Source organism: Myxine glutinosa, chromosome 14 (genome assembly GCF_964187855.1).
Source record: "Myxine glutinosa chromosome 14, kmMyxGlut1.1, whole genome shotgun sequence".
NCBI classification, from domain to species: Eukaryota; Metazoa; Chordata; class Myxini; order Myxiniformes; family Myxinidae; genus Myxine; species Myxine glutinosa.
Window position 1 is genome coordinate 36094018 of NC_136274.1, and position 20230 is coordinate 36114247.

Consider the following 20230-nt stretch of genomic DNA (forward strand, 5'->3'; position numbering starts at 1 on the left):
TACACAATAAGCATACGATGCGACATCTCATAAAGCCATTCATATCAGTCAATGCAAGCAAGCTAGATATTCTATAAAGGCGTACCATTAACGAGGCTACCGATGTAACATGTCACAAGGGAGAAGTCTCGGAGCACTGACACAGCAACGGGTCTTATAGTCACGCCCCTAGTGGGGACAACAATGACAGCGAGCAGCGAGCATCCCCACCCGGGTTCAGTACGGATACGATTTCACTACATTCACCCCCCGTCAGAATTATACGGCCGCGTGGCTAAAAGCGAGTGAGCGTCAGCATGGGCGCGGAGTATTAGTCGGCCCAACCGTAGCGGGCCGGGCGGCGAATTTCTCTGCCAGCACGCGTTCGAAATTCCCCGGGTACGGCGTCTCGTAACCCTGTATCCCCGGTGTCAGAGGCGTCAACAGGGTCGGGTGATGAAGGGGGTAACGCCAAGTCGTCGGACCCGGGCAGTCTCGACGGGGGGAGGGTCGGTGGACTGTCGGCGATGGGAGCGTCGGGAGAGGTCATAGTCTCATAGACGGGTTCGACTGGTTCGTCCGATTCCCTACTAAGGTCGTCGACCCCGCAAGGGGCAAGATGACGAACGGAGACAGTAGTCTCACGACCATCAGACGTCATCACACGAGCATGCTCAGGATTAGCCTGGAGAATCTGCACTTTGTCCACAAGGGGGTCGTACTTGCTCGCGCGAACTGCCCGTTTAAGGTAGGCCGGCCCGGGCCCAGCGAGCCAACTGGGCAAAGACCGTATACACCCCGAGCTCCTGGGGTGGTGGAAAAGACGCTCGTGGGGAGTTTGGTTAGTTGCCGTACTCAGGAGTGCCCGGATTGAGTTCAACGCCGCAGGTAGCGACCAAGCCCATTTATCGAGGCCCCGGCCGTGGGTCCGGAGATGGAGCATGACGGCCCTCCAGATAATCCCGTTGAAGCGTTCGATCTGCCCATTAGCCTGGGGTCTATACGGCGTGGTGTAACTAGACGCAACGTTGTTTTGGAGCAGATAGCCGCGCACCTCCTGAGACAAGAAGACTGCACCCCGGTCGGTATGGACATAGGCCGGGTAACCGAACATTGAGAACAAGTTCTGTAAGCAACGCATCACCGTGGCAGCAGTCATGTCCGCGCACATATAAGCAAAGGGGAATCGTGAGTACTCATCAACGATAGTGAGCAGATAGCGAGAGCCGCTCGACACCGGCAAAGGGCCCTTGAAATCCATCGCCAAGCGTTCCCACGGGCGTGTAGCCTTCACCAGAGTCCCCATAGGGGGGTTATAGAAACGCGGTTTGATTTCCGCGCAGATAGCGCAGTCGCGACAGATACGGCGGATATCGTCAATCGAGTAAGGGAGATTCCCACTCCGCACGAAATGAGCGAAACGCGTTACGCCGGGATGGCCCGCAGTAGCATGCAGCACCCGTAGGCCCTCCAACGAGGTGATACCAGCACATGTAGTGGGGCGCGATAAGGCATCGGCGGCCTGGTTATCCTTCCCTGGGCGATATTTGATGGTGTAACAGAAGTCGGCGAGTTCGATACGCCAGCGAGTGATTTTCTCGTTCTTAATGCGCTGGGCGTGTAAGGTGTCGTACATGAACGCAACGCTTTGCTGGTCCGTGATGATTTGGAAGCTCCGCCCGAGTAGGTACGGGCGCCATCGCCGAATAGACTCGACGATCGCATACGCTTCCTTTTCAACGGACGAGTGCCGCCGCTCAGCGGAGGTAAGAGTCCGTGAAAAGAAAGCCACGGGACGTCCCCCTTGGGAGAGGGTCGCCGCGATGGCCTGATCCGAGGCGTCACTTTCGAGGACGAACGAGCCGCTCTCGTCAATGGTTGCTACGGCGGCTCGGGCGATGTCGGTCTTAAGTCCTTCAAAGGCCGTCAATGCGGCCGAACTCAGGGGAAAGGTGTCGCAGGCCACAAGGGGGCGAAGTTTCGCGGAGAAATTTTGCACCCATTTGGAGTAATGGGCGAACAGCCCAAGGGCGCGTTTCAGGGAAGCCCGATCGCAGGGAGGGGCCATGTCGAGCAAAGGTCGCAGACGTTCCTTATCCGGAGAGACAGAGCCATGGGTCACGGTGTACCCCAGAAGATCTATGGTGCGTAGGGAGTATCGGCACTTATCCTCGTTCATAGTTAAGTGATACCGTTGCGCGACCTCAAGGAAGCGCTTCAGATTAGCGTCATGGTGCCCTTGGTCATATCCACAAACCGTAAGGTTATCGAGGTAGACGAAAACATCGGTTAAGTGCTCCCGCGCAACGAGGTCATCCATGGCCCTCTGGAAACAAGCGACCCCGTTCGTCACCCCAAAGGGCAATCGTGTAAATTGGTACAACCGCTGCCCCGACTCGAAAGCGGTATAGATACGATCCGCCCTAGAGATAGGGATCTGGTGGTACGCACTACGGAGATCGAGAGTACTATAGACCGAATACTGGGACACCTGTTGCACTAGCGCGTCCATCCCCGGAAGGGGGTAGGCATCCAGCTGTGTAAAGCGGTTAATCGTTTGGGAATAGTCGATTACCATGCGTTTGCGATGGGCCTCACTGCGCACCACTAAGACCTGGGCACGCCACGGCGACCTACTAGGTTCTATGATGCCGTCTTTCAAGAGCTGAGTCGTTTCGTCCGCAATGAATTGCATGTCCGCGCGGGAGTAGCGTCTCGATTTTACCGCGACAGGGGTACAGTCGGAGGTTAGATTGGGGAACAGCGAAAGCGGACGGACGTCCATTTGCGCTAGGGCGCACACCGTTAGCGCGTCGTCCGCCCCCACAACAAGAGTGTCAGGCCCACCGAACTCCATTACCAGACGTCCATGCAGCTTAAGAAAATCGTGTCCTAGCAGAATATCAGCACATAATGCGGGTAAAACCATAAGGTGTACATCAGGGAAAACCCGTCCCTTTAGCACTAGTTTCAATCGGCATTCCCCTTTTGTGCTAAGCCGGAGTCCCTGGGATGCCATGAAGATCCGTCGTGTAGACCGCCCGATCCGCCATCCATGCCTGAGCACAAGTCGCTGGTCGATAAAACTATCCGTAGATCCGGTGTCCACCAAGGCCTGAACACAATGGCCCTCAACCATAAGGGGTATAAGGGCTTGAGCCAGGCCAGACGAGGCAGCTGGGAGCGGGACTGAGCCCCCCGAATGGGTCGGACCAGCCTCGCGGGTGGATCCTACACCAGCAGCAGTTTTGCGATCGTGGCCGGAGTCTGCGTTGACCATGGGGAATCCATTATCGTCATCAGAGGGCTTTCCCCAGCATTCCGGTGTTTCGCGATTCAAAATCCGATGAGAAAAGGCCTCAGTAGTATTTGACATCGCCTTTTGACACTCCTGGCAGATAAAGGCTTCCGTTGTAGCCGAAATCGCCTTTTTCGTTTGGTCGCTTTGACAAAAGGCTTCCGTAGTATTCGAAATCGCCTTTTTCGTTTGGTCGCTTTGACAAAAGGCTTCCGTAGTAGTATTCGAAATCGCCTTTTTCGTTTGGTCGCTTTGACAAAAGGCTTCCGTAGTATTCGAAAGCTGTTTCTTCCCTTGCGTGGCTCGAGGTTTGGCCAAGGACGCGGCCTTTGTCCCCGATGGAGAATGAGACGGTGGTGGCTTTCCGGTGGCGCCAGTCAAGGTTGTCTGAGCGCCCAGCGGGCCGCAGCGAGGGGCCCTCCCCTTCGAAGACGGGTAAGGCGCTGGGCTCGTGGGTTCTGCTACAAGCCCGTTCAAGGTTGCCGCGCCTGCGCGACCGCGGCTGCGCGAGTCGAAGGGCCGCGAGCCGCGTGCCGATTTCTTGCACACTTTCGCGTAATGTCCCTTTAGCGAGCACAAATGGCAAATAGCGTCACGTGCCGGACACACGACTCGGGCATGACGAGGCCCTCCACAAAAAAAACATGCGGCCCCGCGCAAGGCCTTGGGTCTGCTGGTCGTAACGGCAGCTGTCAGGGTAGGGTCATCCTCCGGAGCATCCCGGAGTTCAGCAGGCGGATCCACGTCCTCGTCAGTGGTCCTCTCCGGCCGGGCGTGTAGTGAGGTGCCCGCCAAAAGGCGCGTGCGATCATAGGCGTTCGATTGCATCCGCGCTTCAGTATACACCGTCGCTTGCTCAACCGCCGTAGCGAAGGTCAGGTCGGTCTTCTCCAAGAGTTTGAGACGTAGTTCCTGAGAGGAGACCCCTGCTATGAAGGCATCTAAAAGTCGATCATCTTTAGCCTGCTCGGGAGTCCGTGGCTGGGCGCTGTCCAGCATGAGCTGCCGGAGCTCCTGGGCGTAATGATCCATAGGCTCGTTGGGTTGCTGCCGTCGCGTCTGCAGCAAATAACGCGCATACACAGGGCTTTTTTCTTTTATATAAAGCCGCTTGAGCTCCGCGACGGTAAGATCATACGTCGTGCATTGAGCGACCGCGTGGTAGACCCGGTAGTCGATTTTTGAGTGTAATATTGCCAGCTTCGCGGCAGGCGTCGGAGCGGTATCAGGCTCATTAAAGAGATGCTCCAGTTGCTTGAGCCAGTGCTTGAGTTGCAAGCCTCCGTCCGTGGCTTGTGGGTCGGCGCTGAAAATGGACACCGTCAACGTCTTGTTGCCAGCCATGTCAGCAGATCATAAATGCAATTAAGTGTTGTGGAAAACCATTCAGGTCCGCACAACTTTTAGTCCAACGGTTTGGTTTAATTGCATTTAGATCATCACATCATTCCTGTAAGTAGAAATACACAATAAGCATACGATGCGACATCTCATAAAGCCATTCATATCAGTCAATGCAAGCAAGCTAGATATTCTATAAAGGCGTACCATTAACGAGGCTACCGATGTAACATGTCACAAGGGAGAAGTCTCGGAGCACTGACACAGCAACGGGTCTTATAGTCACGCCCCTAGTGGGGACAACAATGACAGCGAGCAGCGAGCATCCCCACCCGGGTTCAGTACGGATACGATTTCACTACACGTTTATCAAGTAATCAGATGTACATACACGTTAATCTTACAGCCGCCATGTTGGTGCTCGCCGTCACTGCGATGCGAAGCGAACGTTATGCGGGAGTCCAAACCTGGGAATGCTGGAGACCAAAGCTGAAATTGGACAAACAATATCGCCTATTTTACTCCAGGAGATCCCAGGATTACCCACCCAAAATATCGTTGCGATCGGTTCAGCCGTTTTTGCGGTATCTTCGAATGGACGAATAAATGAATGGACGGACGGATGGGCGGACAGACATTTGGTGAATTATCGTAAGATGAACTCTAATTTTTATTCAGTAAGTGGCATAATTTTTTTACTCTTGATGTTTACTATAACAAATGGTATCGATATTGCATTTCATCTTTATTATTATTATTATTATTATTATTATTATTATCTTGATATTTTTGATCTTTATATTCCTATAAAAGACGGGCGACAGGATGGCCTAGAGGTATGCACACTCGCCTCTAAGCTGTCTAGCCGGACCCAGCTATAAACTGTCGTCCTGGTGTTTCACAGGCAGGGTGATTCATCAATGTGCCGTCCCTTGAATGGACGTTAAACTGGGCATCCCTTCTGCCGGCTTTTCATTGGTGGATGTTAGAGATCCCACAGTGTCCTTTGTGAAGAGTAGGCGATCTATCGCGGGCACCATGATCAAATTCTAAATTCCTGCCCTAACCAGCATATTGCATCAGCAGCACTGCCGCACCCTCGGCCAATGATGCTACCCTGCAGCCTTGTGGTGCATACAAACAAAGAAGAAGTGATAACACCAATAATATGTTACACCATTATAAATGTGGGAGGCCTGTGGATTACACAAAGACTCTCCTTCATTTGGTGCGGTGCAAGGTTTTTCAAATTATATTTTTTCTATTTCCAAACCATATGCCCTAGTGCCTAGTCGATCAAATGTATGAAGTTTCATGTTGATCTGTTGAAGTAGTTCTGGAGAAGAATCTTTTTTACGTTTTTATTTTCAATCCAAAATGACTGCCAAACCACGTGACTAATGACGGCATAAATTTAATTGTTCACTCGCATTGGGTCGTACATTAAACATAAAATGAAGTTTCAGATTTTTCGAATAAGGATTTCGATTCAACCAATTATGGCTGGAATTCCACTTCACTGATGTCATCGTTATCACCCTATATACTCAATGGGGAGTTTATGACATATGCCAAGTTTCAATTTTTTTCGTTGAGTGGTTTCAGAGAAAAAGATGCTCAAGTTTTTCCTTTAATTCAATATGGCTGCCATACCATGTTTTTTTTTTTTATGTTGAAGGCTCCAGTCATGGGGTATTTAGTCCTCATCGAGGCCAGGCCTTTAATAAAATAACTGCATAATGACAAAGGAGTGAAAATTTAAAGGTCAGGAGTGAAAATGAGTAAGAAAAGTGTATGATGTTTGTTTGCAAGAAAGAGAGATTGAAGGTAGCCCGGTAGCTGTAGTTTGAGTGACACAGTAAGTACGACCAACAATCCTGACACAGAGAGTGTAAGATGGTCCCGGGGACCACTTTAACGCTCCTCAGTCAGAACGGTAGTACTACCTTGAACGGTTGCTGTCTACAACGTACTGTATATGATGTCAGAGTTATCCATAAAATATTATCCATGGAAAGTCCCTCCTTTGTTTAAAGACTTGCTTCAAGCGGATAAGCGGTTGCAGAGAAAAACATTATTAAAGTGAAAATATATAGATGCGGACACACACAGTCACACAGACAGATGCATCCCCTTCGGAGCGAGACTAATTATCAGAATTTAGAATAGTACACGGTGACCTACAATAAACACCAACACAGTGGCCTACAGTTTTTTTGAATGGTACTGCGAGATCTTTGAGATCCACCAGAGAATGTTAACAGATATGTAGCCCCATTGTTTTGGCGTTTGACCAGTACAAACACAGATACAGATGAGGCACCCAACATAAAGTCCTTCCGAAGGACTATGTACTCATTTTAATGCAAACCTGTGAAGCAGCAGGATGACGGCTCATTGTCAGATGCAGATTAAACTGCTAAAAGGTGAGTTGCTCTTTTGATGTACAATACTGATGATCACAAACAATTATGGAGTTTGTTGACTAACTTTAAGAAGAACTCCTTTCGGCCAATTAAATATTGCGCATACAACGCCGGTTCAACGTTTTGAGAACCTCACCCCACTCCATATGTTCTTCATATTCTCCTTCCTTACCATTCCCTTCCTCTTCTCAATTATTAACGCACAGGTTGTAAACCTGGTGCGTTATAGCGTTTGCCTGGGAATTTCTGTCGCTCCAAAAGTGAAGCACGTTTCTGTCGATCAGATGTGTAAACATGACGTCATCAAATCTATATTTAGGCTAACCATGGGCTACCCCTTTGGCTGGTACGCGGCCGCTCGCTAGTACATAATATAGGATATATTTGTTATATGTTATGTTATAGGATATATAGGATATATGTTATATGATATAGGATATATATAGGATGGGTTATAGGATATATATGTTATAGGATAGGAATATAGGACCCAAATGACCCAGAGGACCCAAATGACCCAGAGGACCCAAATGACCCAGAGGACCCAAATGACCCAGAGGACCCAAATGACCCAGAGGACCCAAATGACCCAGAGGACCCAAATGACCCAGATGACCCAAATGACCCAGAGGACCCAAATGACCCAGAGGACCCAAATGACCCAGAGGACCCAAATGACCCAGAGGACCCAAATGACCCAGAGGACCCAAATGACCCAGAGGACCCAAATGACCCAGAGGACCCAAATGACCCAAATGACCCAGAGGACCCAAATGACCCAGAGGACCCAAATGACCCAGAGGACCCAAATGACCCAGAGGACCCAAATGACCCAGAGGACCCAAATGAGCCAGAGGACCCAAATGACCCAGATGACCCAAATGACCCAGAGGACCCAAATGACCCAAATGACCCAGAGGACCCAAATGACCCAGAGGACCCAAATGACCCAGAGGACCCAAATGACCCAGAGGACCCAAATGACCCAGAGGACCCAGAGGACCCAAATGACCCAGAGGACCCAAATGACCCAGAGGACCCAAATGACCCTCTGGGTCAATAAAAGTTGAAACTGGGCAAATGTCAATGAAAATTTGCCAGACCCAGACCAGAAAATGACCCAGAGGACCCAAATGCCCAGAGGACCCAGAGGACCCTGTGAATGTGAATGAATGTGAACATAATGTGAATACTAGTAGCAATTTTACAAAAACCATGGCATAATTTCAAATCTTGACCCGAGATGATAATTATGCTACATCATAATTTCCATGTGCCAACCTGGGCGGAATCCAAGTGGATTCACTTGACTTGTTCTCTCTCAACTCATGTCTATGCAATATGTTTCTTCTCTTTTATTGTAGTATAACGAGAGAAAAATGACCACAGTGTGGTCACCAGCTGCGACGTGTAGAATCATGAGGATATCCGTTGCAATATGCGCTACCAAATTCGACCAGTCATTCAATCATACGCATGTACTAGCATCTTTTTGTCTTTCAGTTCTGGTCTTGTCCTTTGTTTTGCGACGCAACATGCTTCATCAACTGATTACATATAATGTATGGACGTGAATGTTATTTCTGTTAATGTTAATGTTAATTCATTAATGTTATTTATTAATGTTAATTCTGGGTGGCAGAGGGATAACTTGAAACGGACTTGGTCGGAAGGGAAAGTCCGAGTGTATGAACATGCGCTATTCAATAATTACACCTAATTTGTGTCAAATTCTGTGAAACGAGATTGATATGAAAACATTCATGTTGTCTTTGTTGTTAAATTTATTCTGTTTTCTTCAAACAAATCGCGATTTTAGTCCGCGATGTTCTTACCTCATACCAATGCACGTCCAAGTGTATGCGCATGCGCTATTCAATAATTACACCTAATTTGTGTCAAATTCTGTGAAACGAGATTGATATGAAAACATTCATGTTGTCTTTGTTGTTAAATTTATTCTGGTTTCTTCAAACAAATCGCGATTTTAGTCCGCGATGTTCTTACCTCATACCAACGCACGTCCGAGTGTATGCGCTATTCAAAAAGGCACCCCAACAACAAGAACAACAACGCAGTCCTCTCATAGAGCTGCTCGTCACAGCTAAAAATAGCACTGCAGCTCAATCAAATGGTTTTGTTTTGAACTGAAAATTATTTGTATCAAAGTCGTAGTTACCAATACCTGGTTTAATTGCTGTGTACTCATCGATTCTGTTAATTCATCACTCTTATTACCATCAGCTTTTATAAACAAGAGAATATGTTTACGTAAATGTCACATATGTGACGTCCTTGCAATTGCGACACTAGCTACTCTTGTCAATTGAATGGAAATGCAATTACACGACTGGAAATCTGACTAAACCGGTCTGTTCCATGAGCACCAGTTGATTGTGACATCACCTCATTCTTTTTCCGCGTTGCTGTCCCACATACCAGTGGAATCTCTGATGTTGGCCCTGCTTGCTGGAGCAGAGGCAGGCGGTGTGCGCCAACACGGGGTTGAAATGCTTCAGGCGTCGTAATAGAGCGAGCCTTTGATGAACTGTGATGAGACCTCCCTAAGGTTTACTTACGTCGCACCCTTCGACAAAATGCAAATGGAAGTTTGTACAGCTGGAAGAGCGAGATCCCATCGGTGGACCGTTTTGATGGAATTTTTGCTCATCGATTCCCCCAAGTGCCTGTGTAATAATGCAATATGGGTACGTTTGGATGTCCCACAACCAAACTACGACGTGCGCTTTCTGACTGGCTTCATCAGCCAAATGGTGCTTTAGGCCGGTGCACTCTGGAAACCTAGTTGCCTTTTGAGACCAAAACAAATTATACAAAGTCTTCGAACAACTTTTGTGATTTTTATCAGCACAATTAACAAGGGCTTGTCTGAATGTCACTAACATTAACAATAATTTTTTTTAATTAGCAGTTGTTTTTTTCAATTGTTGTTCCCTTAACGTAACTGTGCCTTCTTACATTTCTCACTTCCTCAGAGTGTCTATGACATAATAAATAGAATATTTAATTATTTGTCTTTTCCTTTGCACATCTCACTCACACTTGAGTATATTTGTTGATGGTGCTTTGGATGGGTTGATTGATGTGGGTTGAAAAAGATGCTTCTCATTAAGCAATCAAACTTTCAGATATCAAACTTTTTTAAAGCTACTATCGGTGACATATTTGCGAGCATATTTGCAAAAAAAAAGAAGTCATTTTCTTGGTTCGTGTGTGAGAATGGCTGATGGTACGGTTTTAAAAGAAAATACATAAGAACCAAGAAACCAATGCACCATCATCCATTGATGAAAGCAAAATTCCACATCCTCACACCCCATTTCGTTTCCTTGTCAACACATATTTTGCTTTGTGCTTCGGAATTTGTTTGACCATCACATTTTCTGTATTATTTTTGTTACAATAAAATGTTCAATTTGCAAAATGTCACATTACTTGTCATTTCATGAGTGCATGGCCTTTCGCATTCTGTAAATGTCATCAATGGGATTGTTACCTCTGCCACCAAATGTGGATGGAGGTTGTTTTCACCCCTGTCTGTCTGTTTGTCCGTTTGTCTGTCTGTCCGTTTGTGAACAAAATATCTCAAAAAGTTGTGAACGGATTCGGACGAAATTTGGCAGTATGTGACGAGGACGAAATTATTACATTTTTGGTGAAGATTCGGATTCGGATCCGTCTACTAGAATGTTTAAGTGATTCTTCACCATTGGGAGATAGGGCCAAAAACGATACATAGCAGGATATCTCAAAAAGTTGTGGACAGATTTGGACGAAACTTGGTGGAGAGGTTGGGTGTCTGACAAAGACGACCTGATTCAATTTTGGTGAAGATCTGGATCCAGCTAGTAGAATTTTTAAAGTGATTCTTCACCATTGAGTGATATGACCAACCAGGCAGAGGTATGCTCTCTACTGAGTGCCCTTCTAGTTTCTCTTTTTATCTCCCTCCCACCTTCCACTCTCCTACCCCACCCACAATTCTCCCTTTCCAACCCCCAAACTGCCTACCTTTTGTCATCTTGTTCTATTTCCTTTCTTGAACTACCTTTTTGATTGCTTTCCTCACATCAATCCGTTTGTTCTGGACATCATTACCCCATCCCTGGCATAGCTGGAGATGGGGTTTTCCAATCACTTGTGTGTCTGTGTCTGACCGGGATGTAACTTCTTTTTTTTACCATTTGAACTTTTGGCATCAAATTTTCAACATACCTTTATTATGAGAATATGGAGAAACAAATTCACATTTTGGTCAAAAGGTCAGCGTCACATAAAATCGTCAATTCTAATCCAATTATCCTGAAATTTATGAATTTGCATATTGGGTCACTCAATTGGTGCACCTATAAAACAGTATAGAAGCTGATTGTTTTGAGGTCAAAAGGTCAAGGTCACAAAATTGTCAATTTCCATATGATTGACTTGAAATTTGAGGAGGGTTTGCATATTGAGTCAAGGAGGCCTATTGCTTTTGAGGTCAAAAAGTTACTTACAGTCGCCTAAAATCGTCAAATTTTGTATTTTTATGCCTCCGCCGATGAAGTGGCCGGAGGCATTATGTTTTCAGGTTGTCAGTCCGTCCGTAATAGGTTTTCGTTATTGCCATAACTTGAGAACGGCTGAAGGGATCTTAGTCAAACTTGGTGCAGGTATGTATAATGAGGTAAAGATCAATTGATTAGATTTTGGGGTCACGAGGTCAAAAGCCAAAGATCAGAGGTCATGTTAGGTATAAGTTCTGTTACCGCGATAACTTGTGAACCAGTGATGGGATTCTGACCAAATTTGGTACACTTATGTAGAATGATGTAAAGATGAACTGATTACATTTTGGGGTCGAGGTCAAAGGTCAAGGTCTGTAATATGTCTATAACTTGAGAATGGCTGAAGTGATCTAATTCAAACTTGGTACAGGTATGTATAATGATGTGTAGATTAACTGATTAGAATTTGGGGTTAAGAGGTCAAAGTATGTAATAGGTCTATAACTTGAGAACTGCTGAAGCGATCTAATTCAAACTTGGTACAGGTGTGTATAATGATGTGTAGATTAACTGAATAGATTTTGGGGTCCCAATGTCAAAGACCAAAGATCAGAGGTCATTTCAGGTATAAATGTGATGACTTGTGTCCAGATGAAGGGATTTAAATTAAAGGTTGGTCCAGGTATGTATAATGTCAACATGAACTGATTACATTTTGGGCTCAAGAGGCACATCCGTCGACTTTGTGACGTGGAAGTGTCGTTCTAGTTTTTAGCTGTTTTTGTTATATTTAGCACGTGGAAGAAAAAGCCGGAATATAAAGCGGACACGGATGGGCGTTGCATTTCCAGATGCTTTCTTGTTCAATCATTGCTTGGATTTCCCCGAATATGATTGTTCCAATATTGAAACCTGACTGCCTTTTAAACCACAAGCACTACAAATTTCAAACCTGAGGTTCTTTTTTGAAAGAAGCTTTTCACTGCAAGTTTTGCTGTTATTAAATTGATTTTAGTATTGATCTCCATCTCCATGTGCATGAGCTGGCAGGATAGCCTTGAGGTACGCACAATCGCCTCTGAGTTGTCTCGCCTGGATTTGAATCCTGACGCAGCGATAAACTCTTATCCTGGTGTTCCACCGGCAGGGCAGGGCATCATTGTGTGTGTTATCCCTTGGATGGATGTTAAACTGGGTGTACCATCTGCCAGCATTATTTGGTGGATGTTAAAGATCTCACTGTATCCTTCCCAAAGAGTAGGCAAGCTTTCACCGGCACCATGGACAAAATTACAAAGTCCTGCGGCAGTGTAGCGACCCAACCAGGTCTGTATCCTTTGCTAAGAAATTGCTTTTGCAGAACTGATGTTCTGCATTGTGTTGTATTTTTAGGTCACCTGGAGCGAGGTTCAGGGGAGCTTATGCGATGGTCCGTCAGTCCGTCCCTAAACACTTGAAACTTCTCCGAAACCGCTGATGGGATTGTGACCAAACTTGGCACAAATTATATTTGTTGTGTTGTGACTAAAGTTTGTTCACAGCACTAAAATCGAGGTTTAAGGGGGGTTTACCGGGGGTCAAAGTGGATCCAGGTTTGACCCCCCAAAAGAGGAATTTGCTTTCTTCTCTGAAACTACACACACTATTTCAATGAAACTTGACCACAACCTTCATCACCCATGATGTACCGACGTTTGTTCACGGCACTAAGAAAATCGAAATTGGGGTCTGCGGAGGTATATCGGGTTCGGGGAGGACGCTGGGTGGGGAGGGAGTTGCCCCCAAAAATGTTTTTTTTTGTTTGATTAAAGTCGTATGATTATGTTAGTATGTATGTATGTATGTCCCCTCAAACGTATACCAATCACAGCTGAGGATCTGGTCACATGACAGGGTGATGTGTTACGTCTGATGTCATTATGGCGGCTGACTCTCCACACCGCCATTTTGATTTATATGCCGTTCATGCCGAACATATAAATCGAATCTGTTATATATCACAATCGCCATGCTCTACCTTTACGTTTTTCATTCAGTGTGAAACACAAACAAACCGATTGTTAAAATGACCATCAATTATAATTATCGAAAGCATCGGCGTTACGTCTCTTACAACAAAACAGTACGTATCCAACCCTTGTGGGGTATAATCTAGATTACAGTAGATCTTCCCTCAGTTCTGTAAGTAAAACTTACCTCACGGATGTCGGGATTCCTCCAAATTTCTTTGTTTAATGTTATTTACAGGATTAGCGACTGTTTAAAAATCTAATCATGTGTGTTTGTGGTTTATAAAATTTTACAAGCCCGGCTAAGCCGCTGTTAGACTTCCGGTCTTGTTTTTAAACCGGGTCTAGGCGGCAATTAAATGCCGTGGAAAGGTTCAGGTCGAGGTAGACCTGAAATCATATTACATAGGCGGATTTATGGGGACCCTGGGAATCTTTAACCCCCCCCCCCCCCACCCCCACCCCCACCCCCACCCCCACCATATTGAGGGTGGGAAGGACGATAAGGAAATTAAGCCAAAATATATTATCTTATAATATATACCGGTACGTACATGTGATCGAGGCTCTTGGAAGAGCTGGAGCAGAATGGAAGGGAACAAAATGGCAAAGGCAAAACACCAACAGCGGAATAGAAGCGAGCATGAGATCAATTGGTGAGCAGGAGAAGGACACAGGTGGGAGAACGAGCTGCATTCAGGTTAACTTGAACAGCCCTCGGTGTGGTACAGAGCCCATGCGCATACCTCCGCCAAGGCTGAACAGTACGTTTTGTATCCCCCACTGATAGACTGGATCTGGATTAGGAGCTGAATCAAAATCGAATCCATTCGTCCTTGTCACACTCCCAACCTGTCTGTGATGAAATGAAGGCTAAGACATCCGTTGTAGTTCCCTCTCTAGTGGGAAGATGTGCCGATAAGAAGGTTGGCTTGAGAGTGAGGGGATTGCCTTGCCTTGTGACTGAATTTGAGCAGGTAAGTTAAATGATGCTTCTTTTATATGGCTTGCTTCACATAGGGCACATTCCATGAACGCATTCTAAAGAGGTGATTATTCTTTTGTAGATGATGTGGAGAATCGATTACAAAAAAGCTCAATATCTTGGAAGAGTTTGTGATTGAAATCCATCACATTGTCCACCAAGCTTCGTCTGAATCCATCCATAACTTTTTGAGATATCCTGCTCTCCGACAGACATACGGAGGTGAATACATAACCTGCATCCACCTTCGGTGGTGGAGGTAATGAAGCCATTGTACGAAGAGCAAGGGGAATGTCGGGATGAAACAGAAAATAAACAAACCAACCGACAACTAAAACAAAAACAGGTGAGGGAGAAAGTGGAAAATCACAGTAACCTGGAAAAAGGAAGTTCTTGGAATTGGGGTCATTTGAGGTAGAAGAGACCATGAGTGTGGGTGGGCGATGACCCGAGGTAGTGGTGAACAGCTGTGTTGAAACCCAAGAGAAGAAAGGGACTGAACAGACTGGGGAAGTTGGTTCCACAGAGAGAGAAAAGAGGACAAAATATGTGGAGGTGAGTAAGTGAGCATGGATGTTGGGAGATGAACAAGAGGAGGGTTACGAGCAGACGGTGTGCGCCATGCAGATACCTGGGGAGGGACAAAAAGCAAGAGAGCAGGGCAGAGGGTACCAAAAAGGAAGCAGTAAAATACAGAGGCCACCAACCTGTTCGCAATGCAAAAGTAACAAGTCTGGAGACTCAGCTCTTCATCACGGGAGATCCCATTGATTTGGAGGGCCTTGAATTCCATGGCATCAAGAAGGGCAAGACCTGAGGCCCAAAGGGGAGAGCAGTAATCGTCAAGCTGCAAATGAAGGCCTTGAAAGGTTGTCAAAAGTTCAGATTGGCCAATGAATGACCTTGTATGAAGAAGAATGCCCAGTCTGCAGCTGGCTTTGGAGGCCATCTTGGAAATATGGTCGTGTGCGCAAGAAAGATAATGGTTGATGGTGAGAATGTTAGGCTATTTAATATGGTCATGTTTCTGAGGTATTTACATGTAAAGGCTAAATTTGGTCGATGTTTCTGAGGTATTTACATGTAAAGCCTAAATTTGGTCTGTTTCTGAGGTATTTACTTGTAAACACTAAATTTGGTCGATGTTTCTGAGGTATTTACTTGTAAAGGCTAAATATGGTCGATGTTTCTGGGGTATTTACTTGTCAAGGCTAAATTTGGTCCGTTTCTGAGGTATTTACTTGTAAAGGCTAAATTTGGTCGATGTTTCTGAGGCATTTACATGTAAAGGCTAAATTTGGTCGATGTTTCTGAGGTATTTACTTGTAAAGGCTAAATTTGGTCGATGTTTCTGAGGTATTTACTTGTCAAGGCTAAATTTGGTCGATGTTTCTGAGGTATTTACCTGTCAAGGCTAAATTTGGTCGATGGTTCTGAGGCATTTACATGTAAAGGCTAAATTTGGTCTGTTTCTGAGGTATTTACTTGTAAAGGCTAAATATGGTCGATGTTTCGGAGGTATTTACTTGTAAAGGCTAAATTTGGTCGATGTTTCTGAGGAATTTACTTGTAAAGGCTAAATTTGGTCGACGTTTCTGAGGTATTTACTTGTAAAGGCTAAATTTGGTTGATGTTTCTGAGGCATTTACATGTAAAGGTTAAATTTGGTCGATGTTTCTGAAGTATTTACTTGTGAAGGCTAAATTTGGTTGATGTTTCTGAGGCATTTACATGTAAAGGCCAAATTTGGTCGATGTTTGAGGTATTTACTTGTAAAGGCTAAATTTGGTGGATGTTTGAGGTATTTACCTGTCAAGGCTAAATTTGGTCGATGTTTCTGAGGTATTTACTTGTCAAGGCTAAATTTGGTCGATGGTTCTGAGGCATTTACTTGTAAAGGCTAAATTTGGTCGATGTTTCTGAGGCATTTACTTGTAAAGGCTAAATTTGGTCTGTTTCTGAGGTATTTACTTGTAAAGGCTAAATTTGGTCGATGTTTCTGAGGCATTTACATGTAAAGGCGAAATTTGGTCGATGTTTCTGAGGCATTTACATGTAAAGGCTAAATTTGGTCGATGTTTCTGAGGCATTTACATGTAAAGGCTAAATTTGGTCGATGTTTCGGAGGTATTTATTGACATGTAAAGGCTAAATATGGTCGATTTTCTGAAGTATTTGCACGGAAAAGCTACAAATGGTCAATGTTTGAGGCATTTACCCTCATTTTGAATAGGCTGTGGGCAGTCTGCCGCAATCATTTCAATTCATTTCATTCCATGAAAGAAGTGCGACTTGTCTGACTGAAAATATGGATAAAATGGTATTTCCTGCGGTGTATGTAAAGTTATCCGTATAAACAAACCCCAAGGATTAGCATTGGGTATACGAGGTACAAGCACTCATTTCTCTAGGTGGAAGAGCGTCATGGGCCTGTGAGCAGCGGAGTAATTAGGCCAGTCGGCGCAGTAATACCACTCCAAGCCAATTCGGAGCTGTATTTTTGTAAACACGTGCACATGCACTACTTGTACTGCAATGGCGGCTCGATGTCTGCGTGGGGCGAGTGCGAGTCATGTCCGAAGCAAAATCCACAGGGAAGTCGCTCTTATCCTGTGTTTTGCATCTCACGTCGGTAAAACCAGAGAATGTGTGTCCGTTCTCTGAGGTAAGATAGAATAAGTATCGTGACTGCTTAGCTTAGGGAAATGGCTACATTTAGACGGGGGAAAGTGGTGACAGCCTCCGATCACAGTATCGCAATCATCGGCACTCTGCACAGCACACTCCATATGCTGCACATCACCCTCCATATGCTGCACATCACCCTCCATATGCTGCACACCACCCTCCATATGCTGCACATCGTCCTCGATATGCTGCACATCACCATCCATATGCTTCGCAGCATCCTCCATATGCTGCACATCACCATCCATATGCTGCACGTCACCCTCCATATGCTGCACACACACTACATATGCGGCACACCACACTACATATGCGGCATATCACCCTCCATATGTTGCACAGCCCATCCATATGCTGCACAACACCCTCCATACGCTGCACATCACCCTCCATACGCTGCGATCACCCTCCGTGTGCCGCACATCATCCTCCATATGCTGCACATTGCCCTCCATATTCTGCACAGCATCCTCCATGTGCTGCACATCATCCTCCATGTGCTGCGAAACACCATCCATATGCTGCACATCACCCTCCATATGATGCACATCACCATCCATATGCAGAACATCACCCTCCAGTTGCTGCACATCATCCTCCATATGCTGCACATCACCCTCCGTGTGCTGCACCCCACCCTCTATATGTGGCACACCATCCTCCATATGCTGCACACCACACTCCATATGCTGCACATCACCCTCCGTATGCTGCACTTCACCTTCCATATGCTGCACTTCACCTTCCATATGCTGCACACCACACTCCATATACTGCACCCCACCCTATATATGCTGCATTACACCCTCCACATGCTGCACCCCACACTCCATATGCTGCACACCACACACTATATGCTGCACCTCACCCTCCATATGCTGCACTTCACCCTCCATATGCTGCACCCCACACCACATGTTGATGTGGAAACTGAAGCCTTCTCAAAGTCGAAGTAATTAGTAAAACAACAACAACAACATGCATTTTAAGGCCATTTTCCCTGCTAGAGCGGAGGTTAGCCTTGCGGTCCCCATGACAATCTTCTCCATTTTGCCCTATTTTCTGCATCTCTCCTTGTTAACCCCCTTGCCCGCATTTCTTCTTCCACCATCTTTAGCCAAGTCTTTCTTGGTGTTCCCCATCCTCGACTTCCTTCTACATTAATTTCCATCACTCTTCTCAACCAGTCACTTTCACCCTTCCTCAACACATGGCCAAACCATCTCAACCTGTTCCTCTTCACAGCATCAATCACAGGCTCTATTCCCATCATCTTTCGCAATTCATCATTTGTCTTCCTCTCTCTCAACGATACTCCGCACATCCATCGAACCATTCGCATTTCCACCCTTTCCAGCCTTTGTTGCTGCTCTACGTTCATTACCCATGTCTCGCTCCCATAAATCATAACACTTCTCACACATGCAGCATACACCTTTCCCTTCAGCTTCAGCGACACTCCCCTCCTCATCAGCACGCCACTCAGTTCCCGAAACTTCTTCCAATTAGTAATGATACAAACAATTTGATCACTCACACTGTTGAAGTACCAAAATGCATCCTTTGTTACATCCACACTAGTGAGTGCAGGACCATCATATTTCCTCCAGTGTAAGACAGCACGACGCCCTGTTGTCCTGACTCATTTCGTACACCTGTATTGATATTTGAGGCAGATACAGCCTTGTAAAAACGAAGACAATTCTCGAAAATCACTTGTTTTTCTTAATGATTCACCTTGTTACAGTTTTTGATAATTTATACACCTAGTACACCTGCTCACAACGGGGTGGAAGGAAAGGACATTCCTCTCTGGGATATATAGATGACAGTAGATCTGCAGTAGATAACTCTTAACCAAAATGTAATTACTGCTCAGTGTGATCAGCAAAAACACAGAATCATTCCAATGTCCGCCATTTCAATCACGGATTGTCTCTGCACCAACATTACATGGGGTTATTTCTGATGGTCCTTATTCACCATCACAATATGTCACTGGTTTTCGAATCACACGGCCTGATCTGCTCGAGTACGGAGAGTTGTCCGGCCTTGTTGTCTCGGCCTTGTCTCGGCATTCTTGTCGTCCTTGGAGCTGGAGCAGCCGTTAGTTTCCATTGCCGAGTCGTTCCTGAATTTCCTGATGCCTTTGTTGTGCAGGAACCAACAGACGGCTTGGTAGGTATACGGTTCCACATGCTGCCCTGTCTTCCAGCAACCATTGAAATTGGTTTAAAATACCTTTAGTCAGTGCAGTAAACTGTTTATTCTACCAGGTGAGCGCCAGGAGTATTACCCTATGTTTTTGTTGTGCATGTGTGTGTGTATGTTTGTATGACTTGAAAGTTGAAGAGGATTTGCATATTGGGACACTGAATTGGGAAACCAACTATTTTTGAGGTTAAAGCTTAACTCGAGGTCACACTTCTAAAATCATCAATTTTCATCTGAAACTTAATCAATTTTTCATCTTATTAACTTGAAAACTAAACAGCAATTGCATCATGGATCACTGAATGGGGAAAGCAACTTTTTTTTGAGGTCAAAAGGTCAAGGGTCAACTCAAGGTCAAACTCCTAAGATCACATTTCAGCTGCATGATCGTCAATTTTCATCCGATTAACCTGAAAAATAAAAAGCAAGTGCATCATGCATCACGGAAATGGGAAAGCAACTTTTTTTTGAGGTCAAAAGGTCAAGGGTCAACTCAAGGTCAAACTCCTATGATCAAATTTCAGCTGCATGATCGTCAATTTTCATCCGATTAACCTGAAAAATAAAAAGCAATTGCATCATGCATCATGGAAAAGGTCAAACTCCTAAGATCACATTTCAGCTGCATGATCGTCAATTTTCATCCGATTAACCTGAAAAATAAAAAGCAATTGCATCATGCATCACGGAAATGGGAAAGCAACTTTTTTTTGAGGTCAAAAGGTCAAGGGTCAACTCAAGGTCAAACTCCTAAGATCAAATTTCAGCTGCATGATCGTCAA

The 20230-nt window shown here is 45.5% G+C and overlaps 2 protein-coding genes across 2 annotated transcripts in view; both read left to right on the plus strand.

Annotated features, from left to right (window-relative positions):
• The window catches only part of TUBGCP5 (tubulin gamma complex component 5), a 78314-nt gene extending 67820 nt beyond the window's left edge, over nt 1-10494 (plus strand). Inside the window, exon 25 of the mRNA XM_078768592.1 lies at nt 9487-10494. Within this exon, the coding sequence (XP_078624718.1) occupies nt 9487-9572 (86 nt within the window). The 3' untranslated portion in view covers nt 9573-10494. The remainder of the gene's footprint in view (nt 1-9486) is intronic.
• A 6698-nt stretch (nt 10495-17192) lies between these two features.
• LOC137415830 (cytoplasmic FMR1-interacting protein 2-like) overlaps nt 17193-20230 on the plus strand; it is a 57180-nt gene continuing 54142 nt past the window's right edge. The window contains exon 1 of the mRNA XM_068101352.2: nt 17193-17211. The gene's annotated coding sequence lies outside the window, so the exon portion shown is untranslated. The remainder of the gene's footprint in view (nt 17212-20230) is intronic.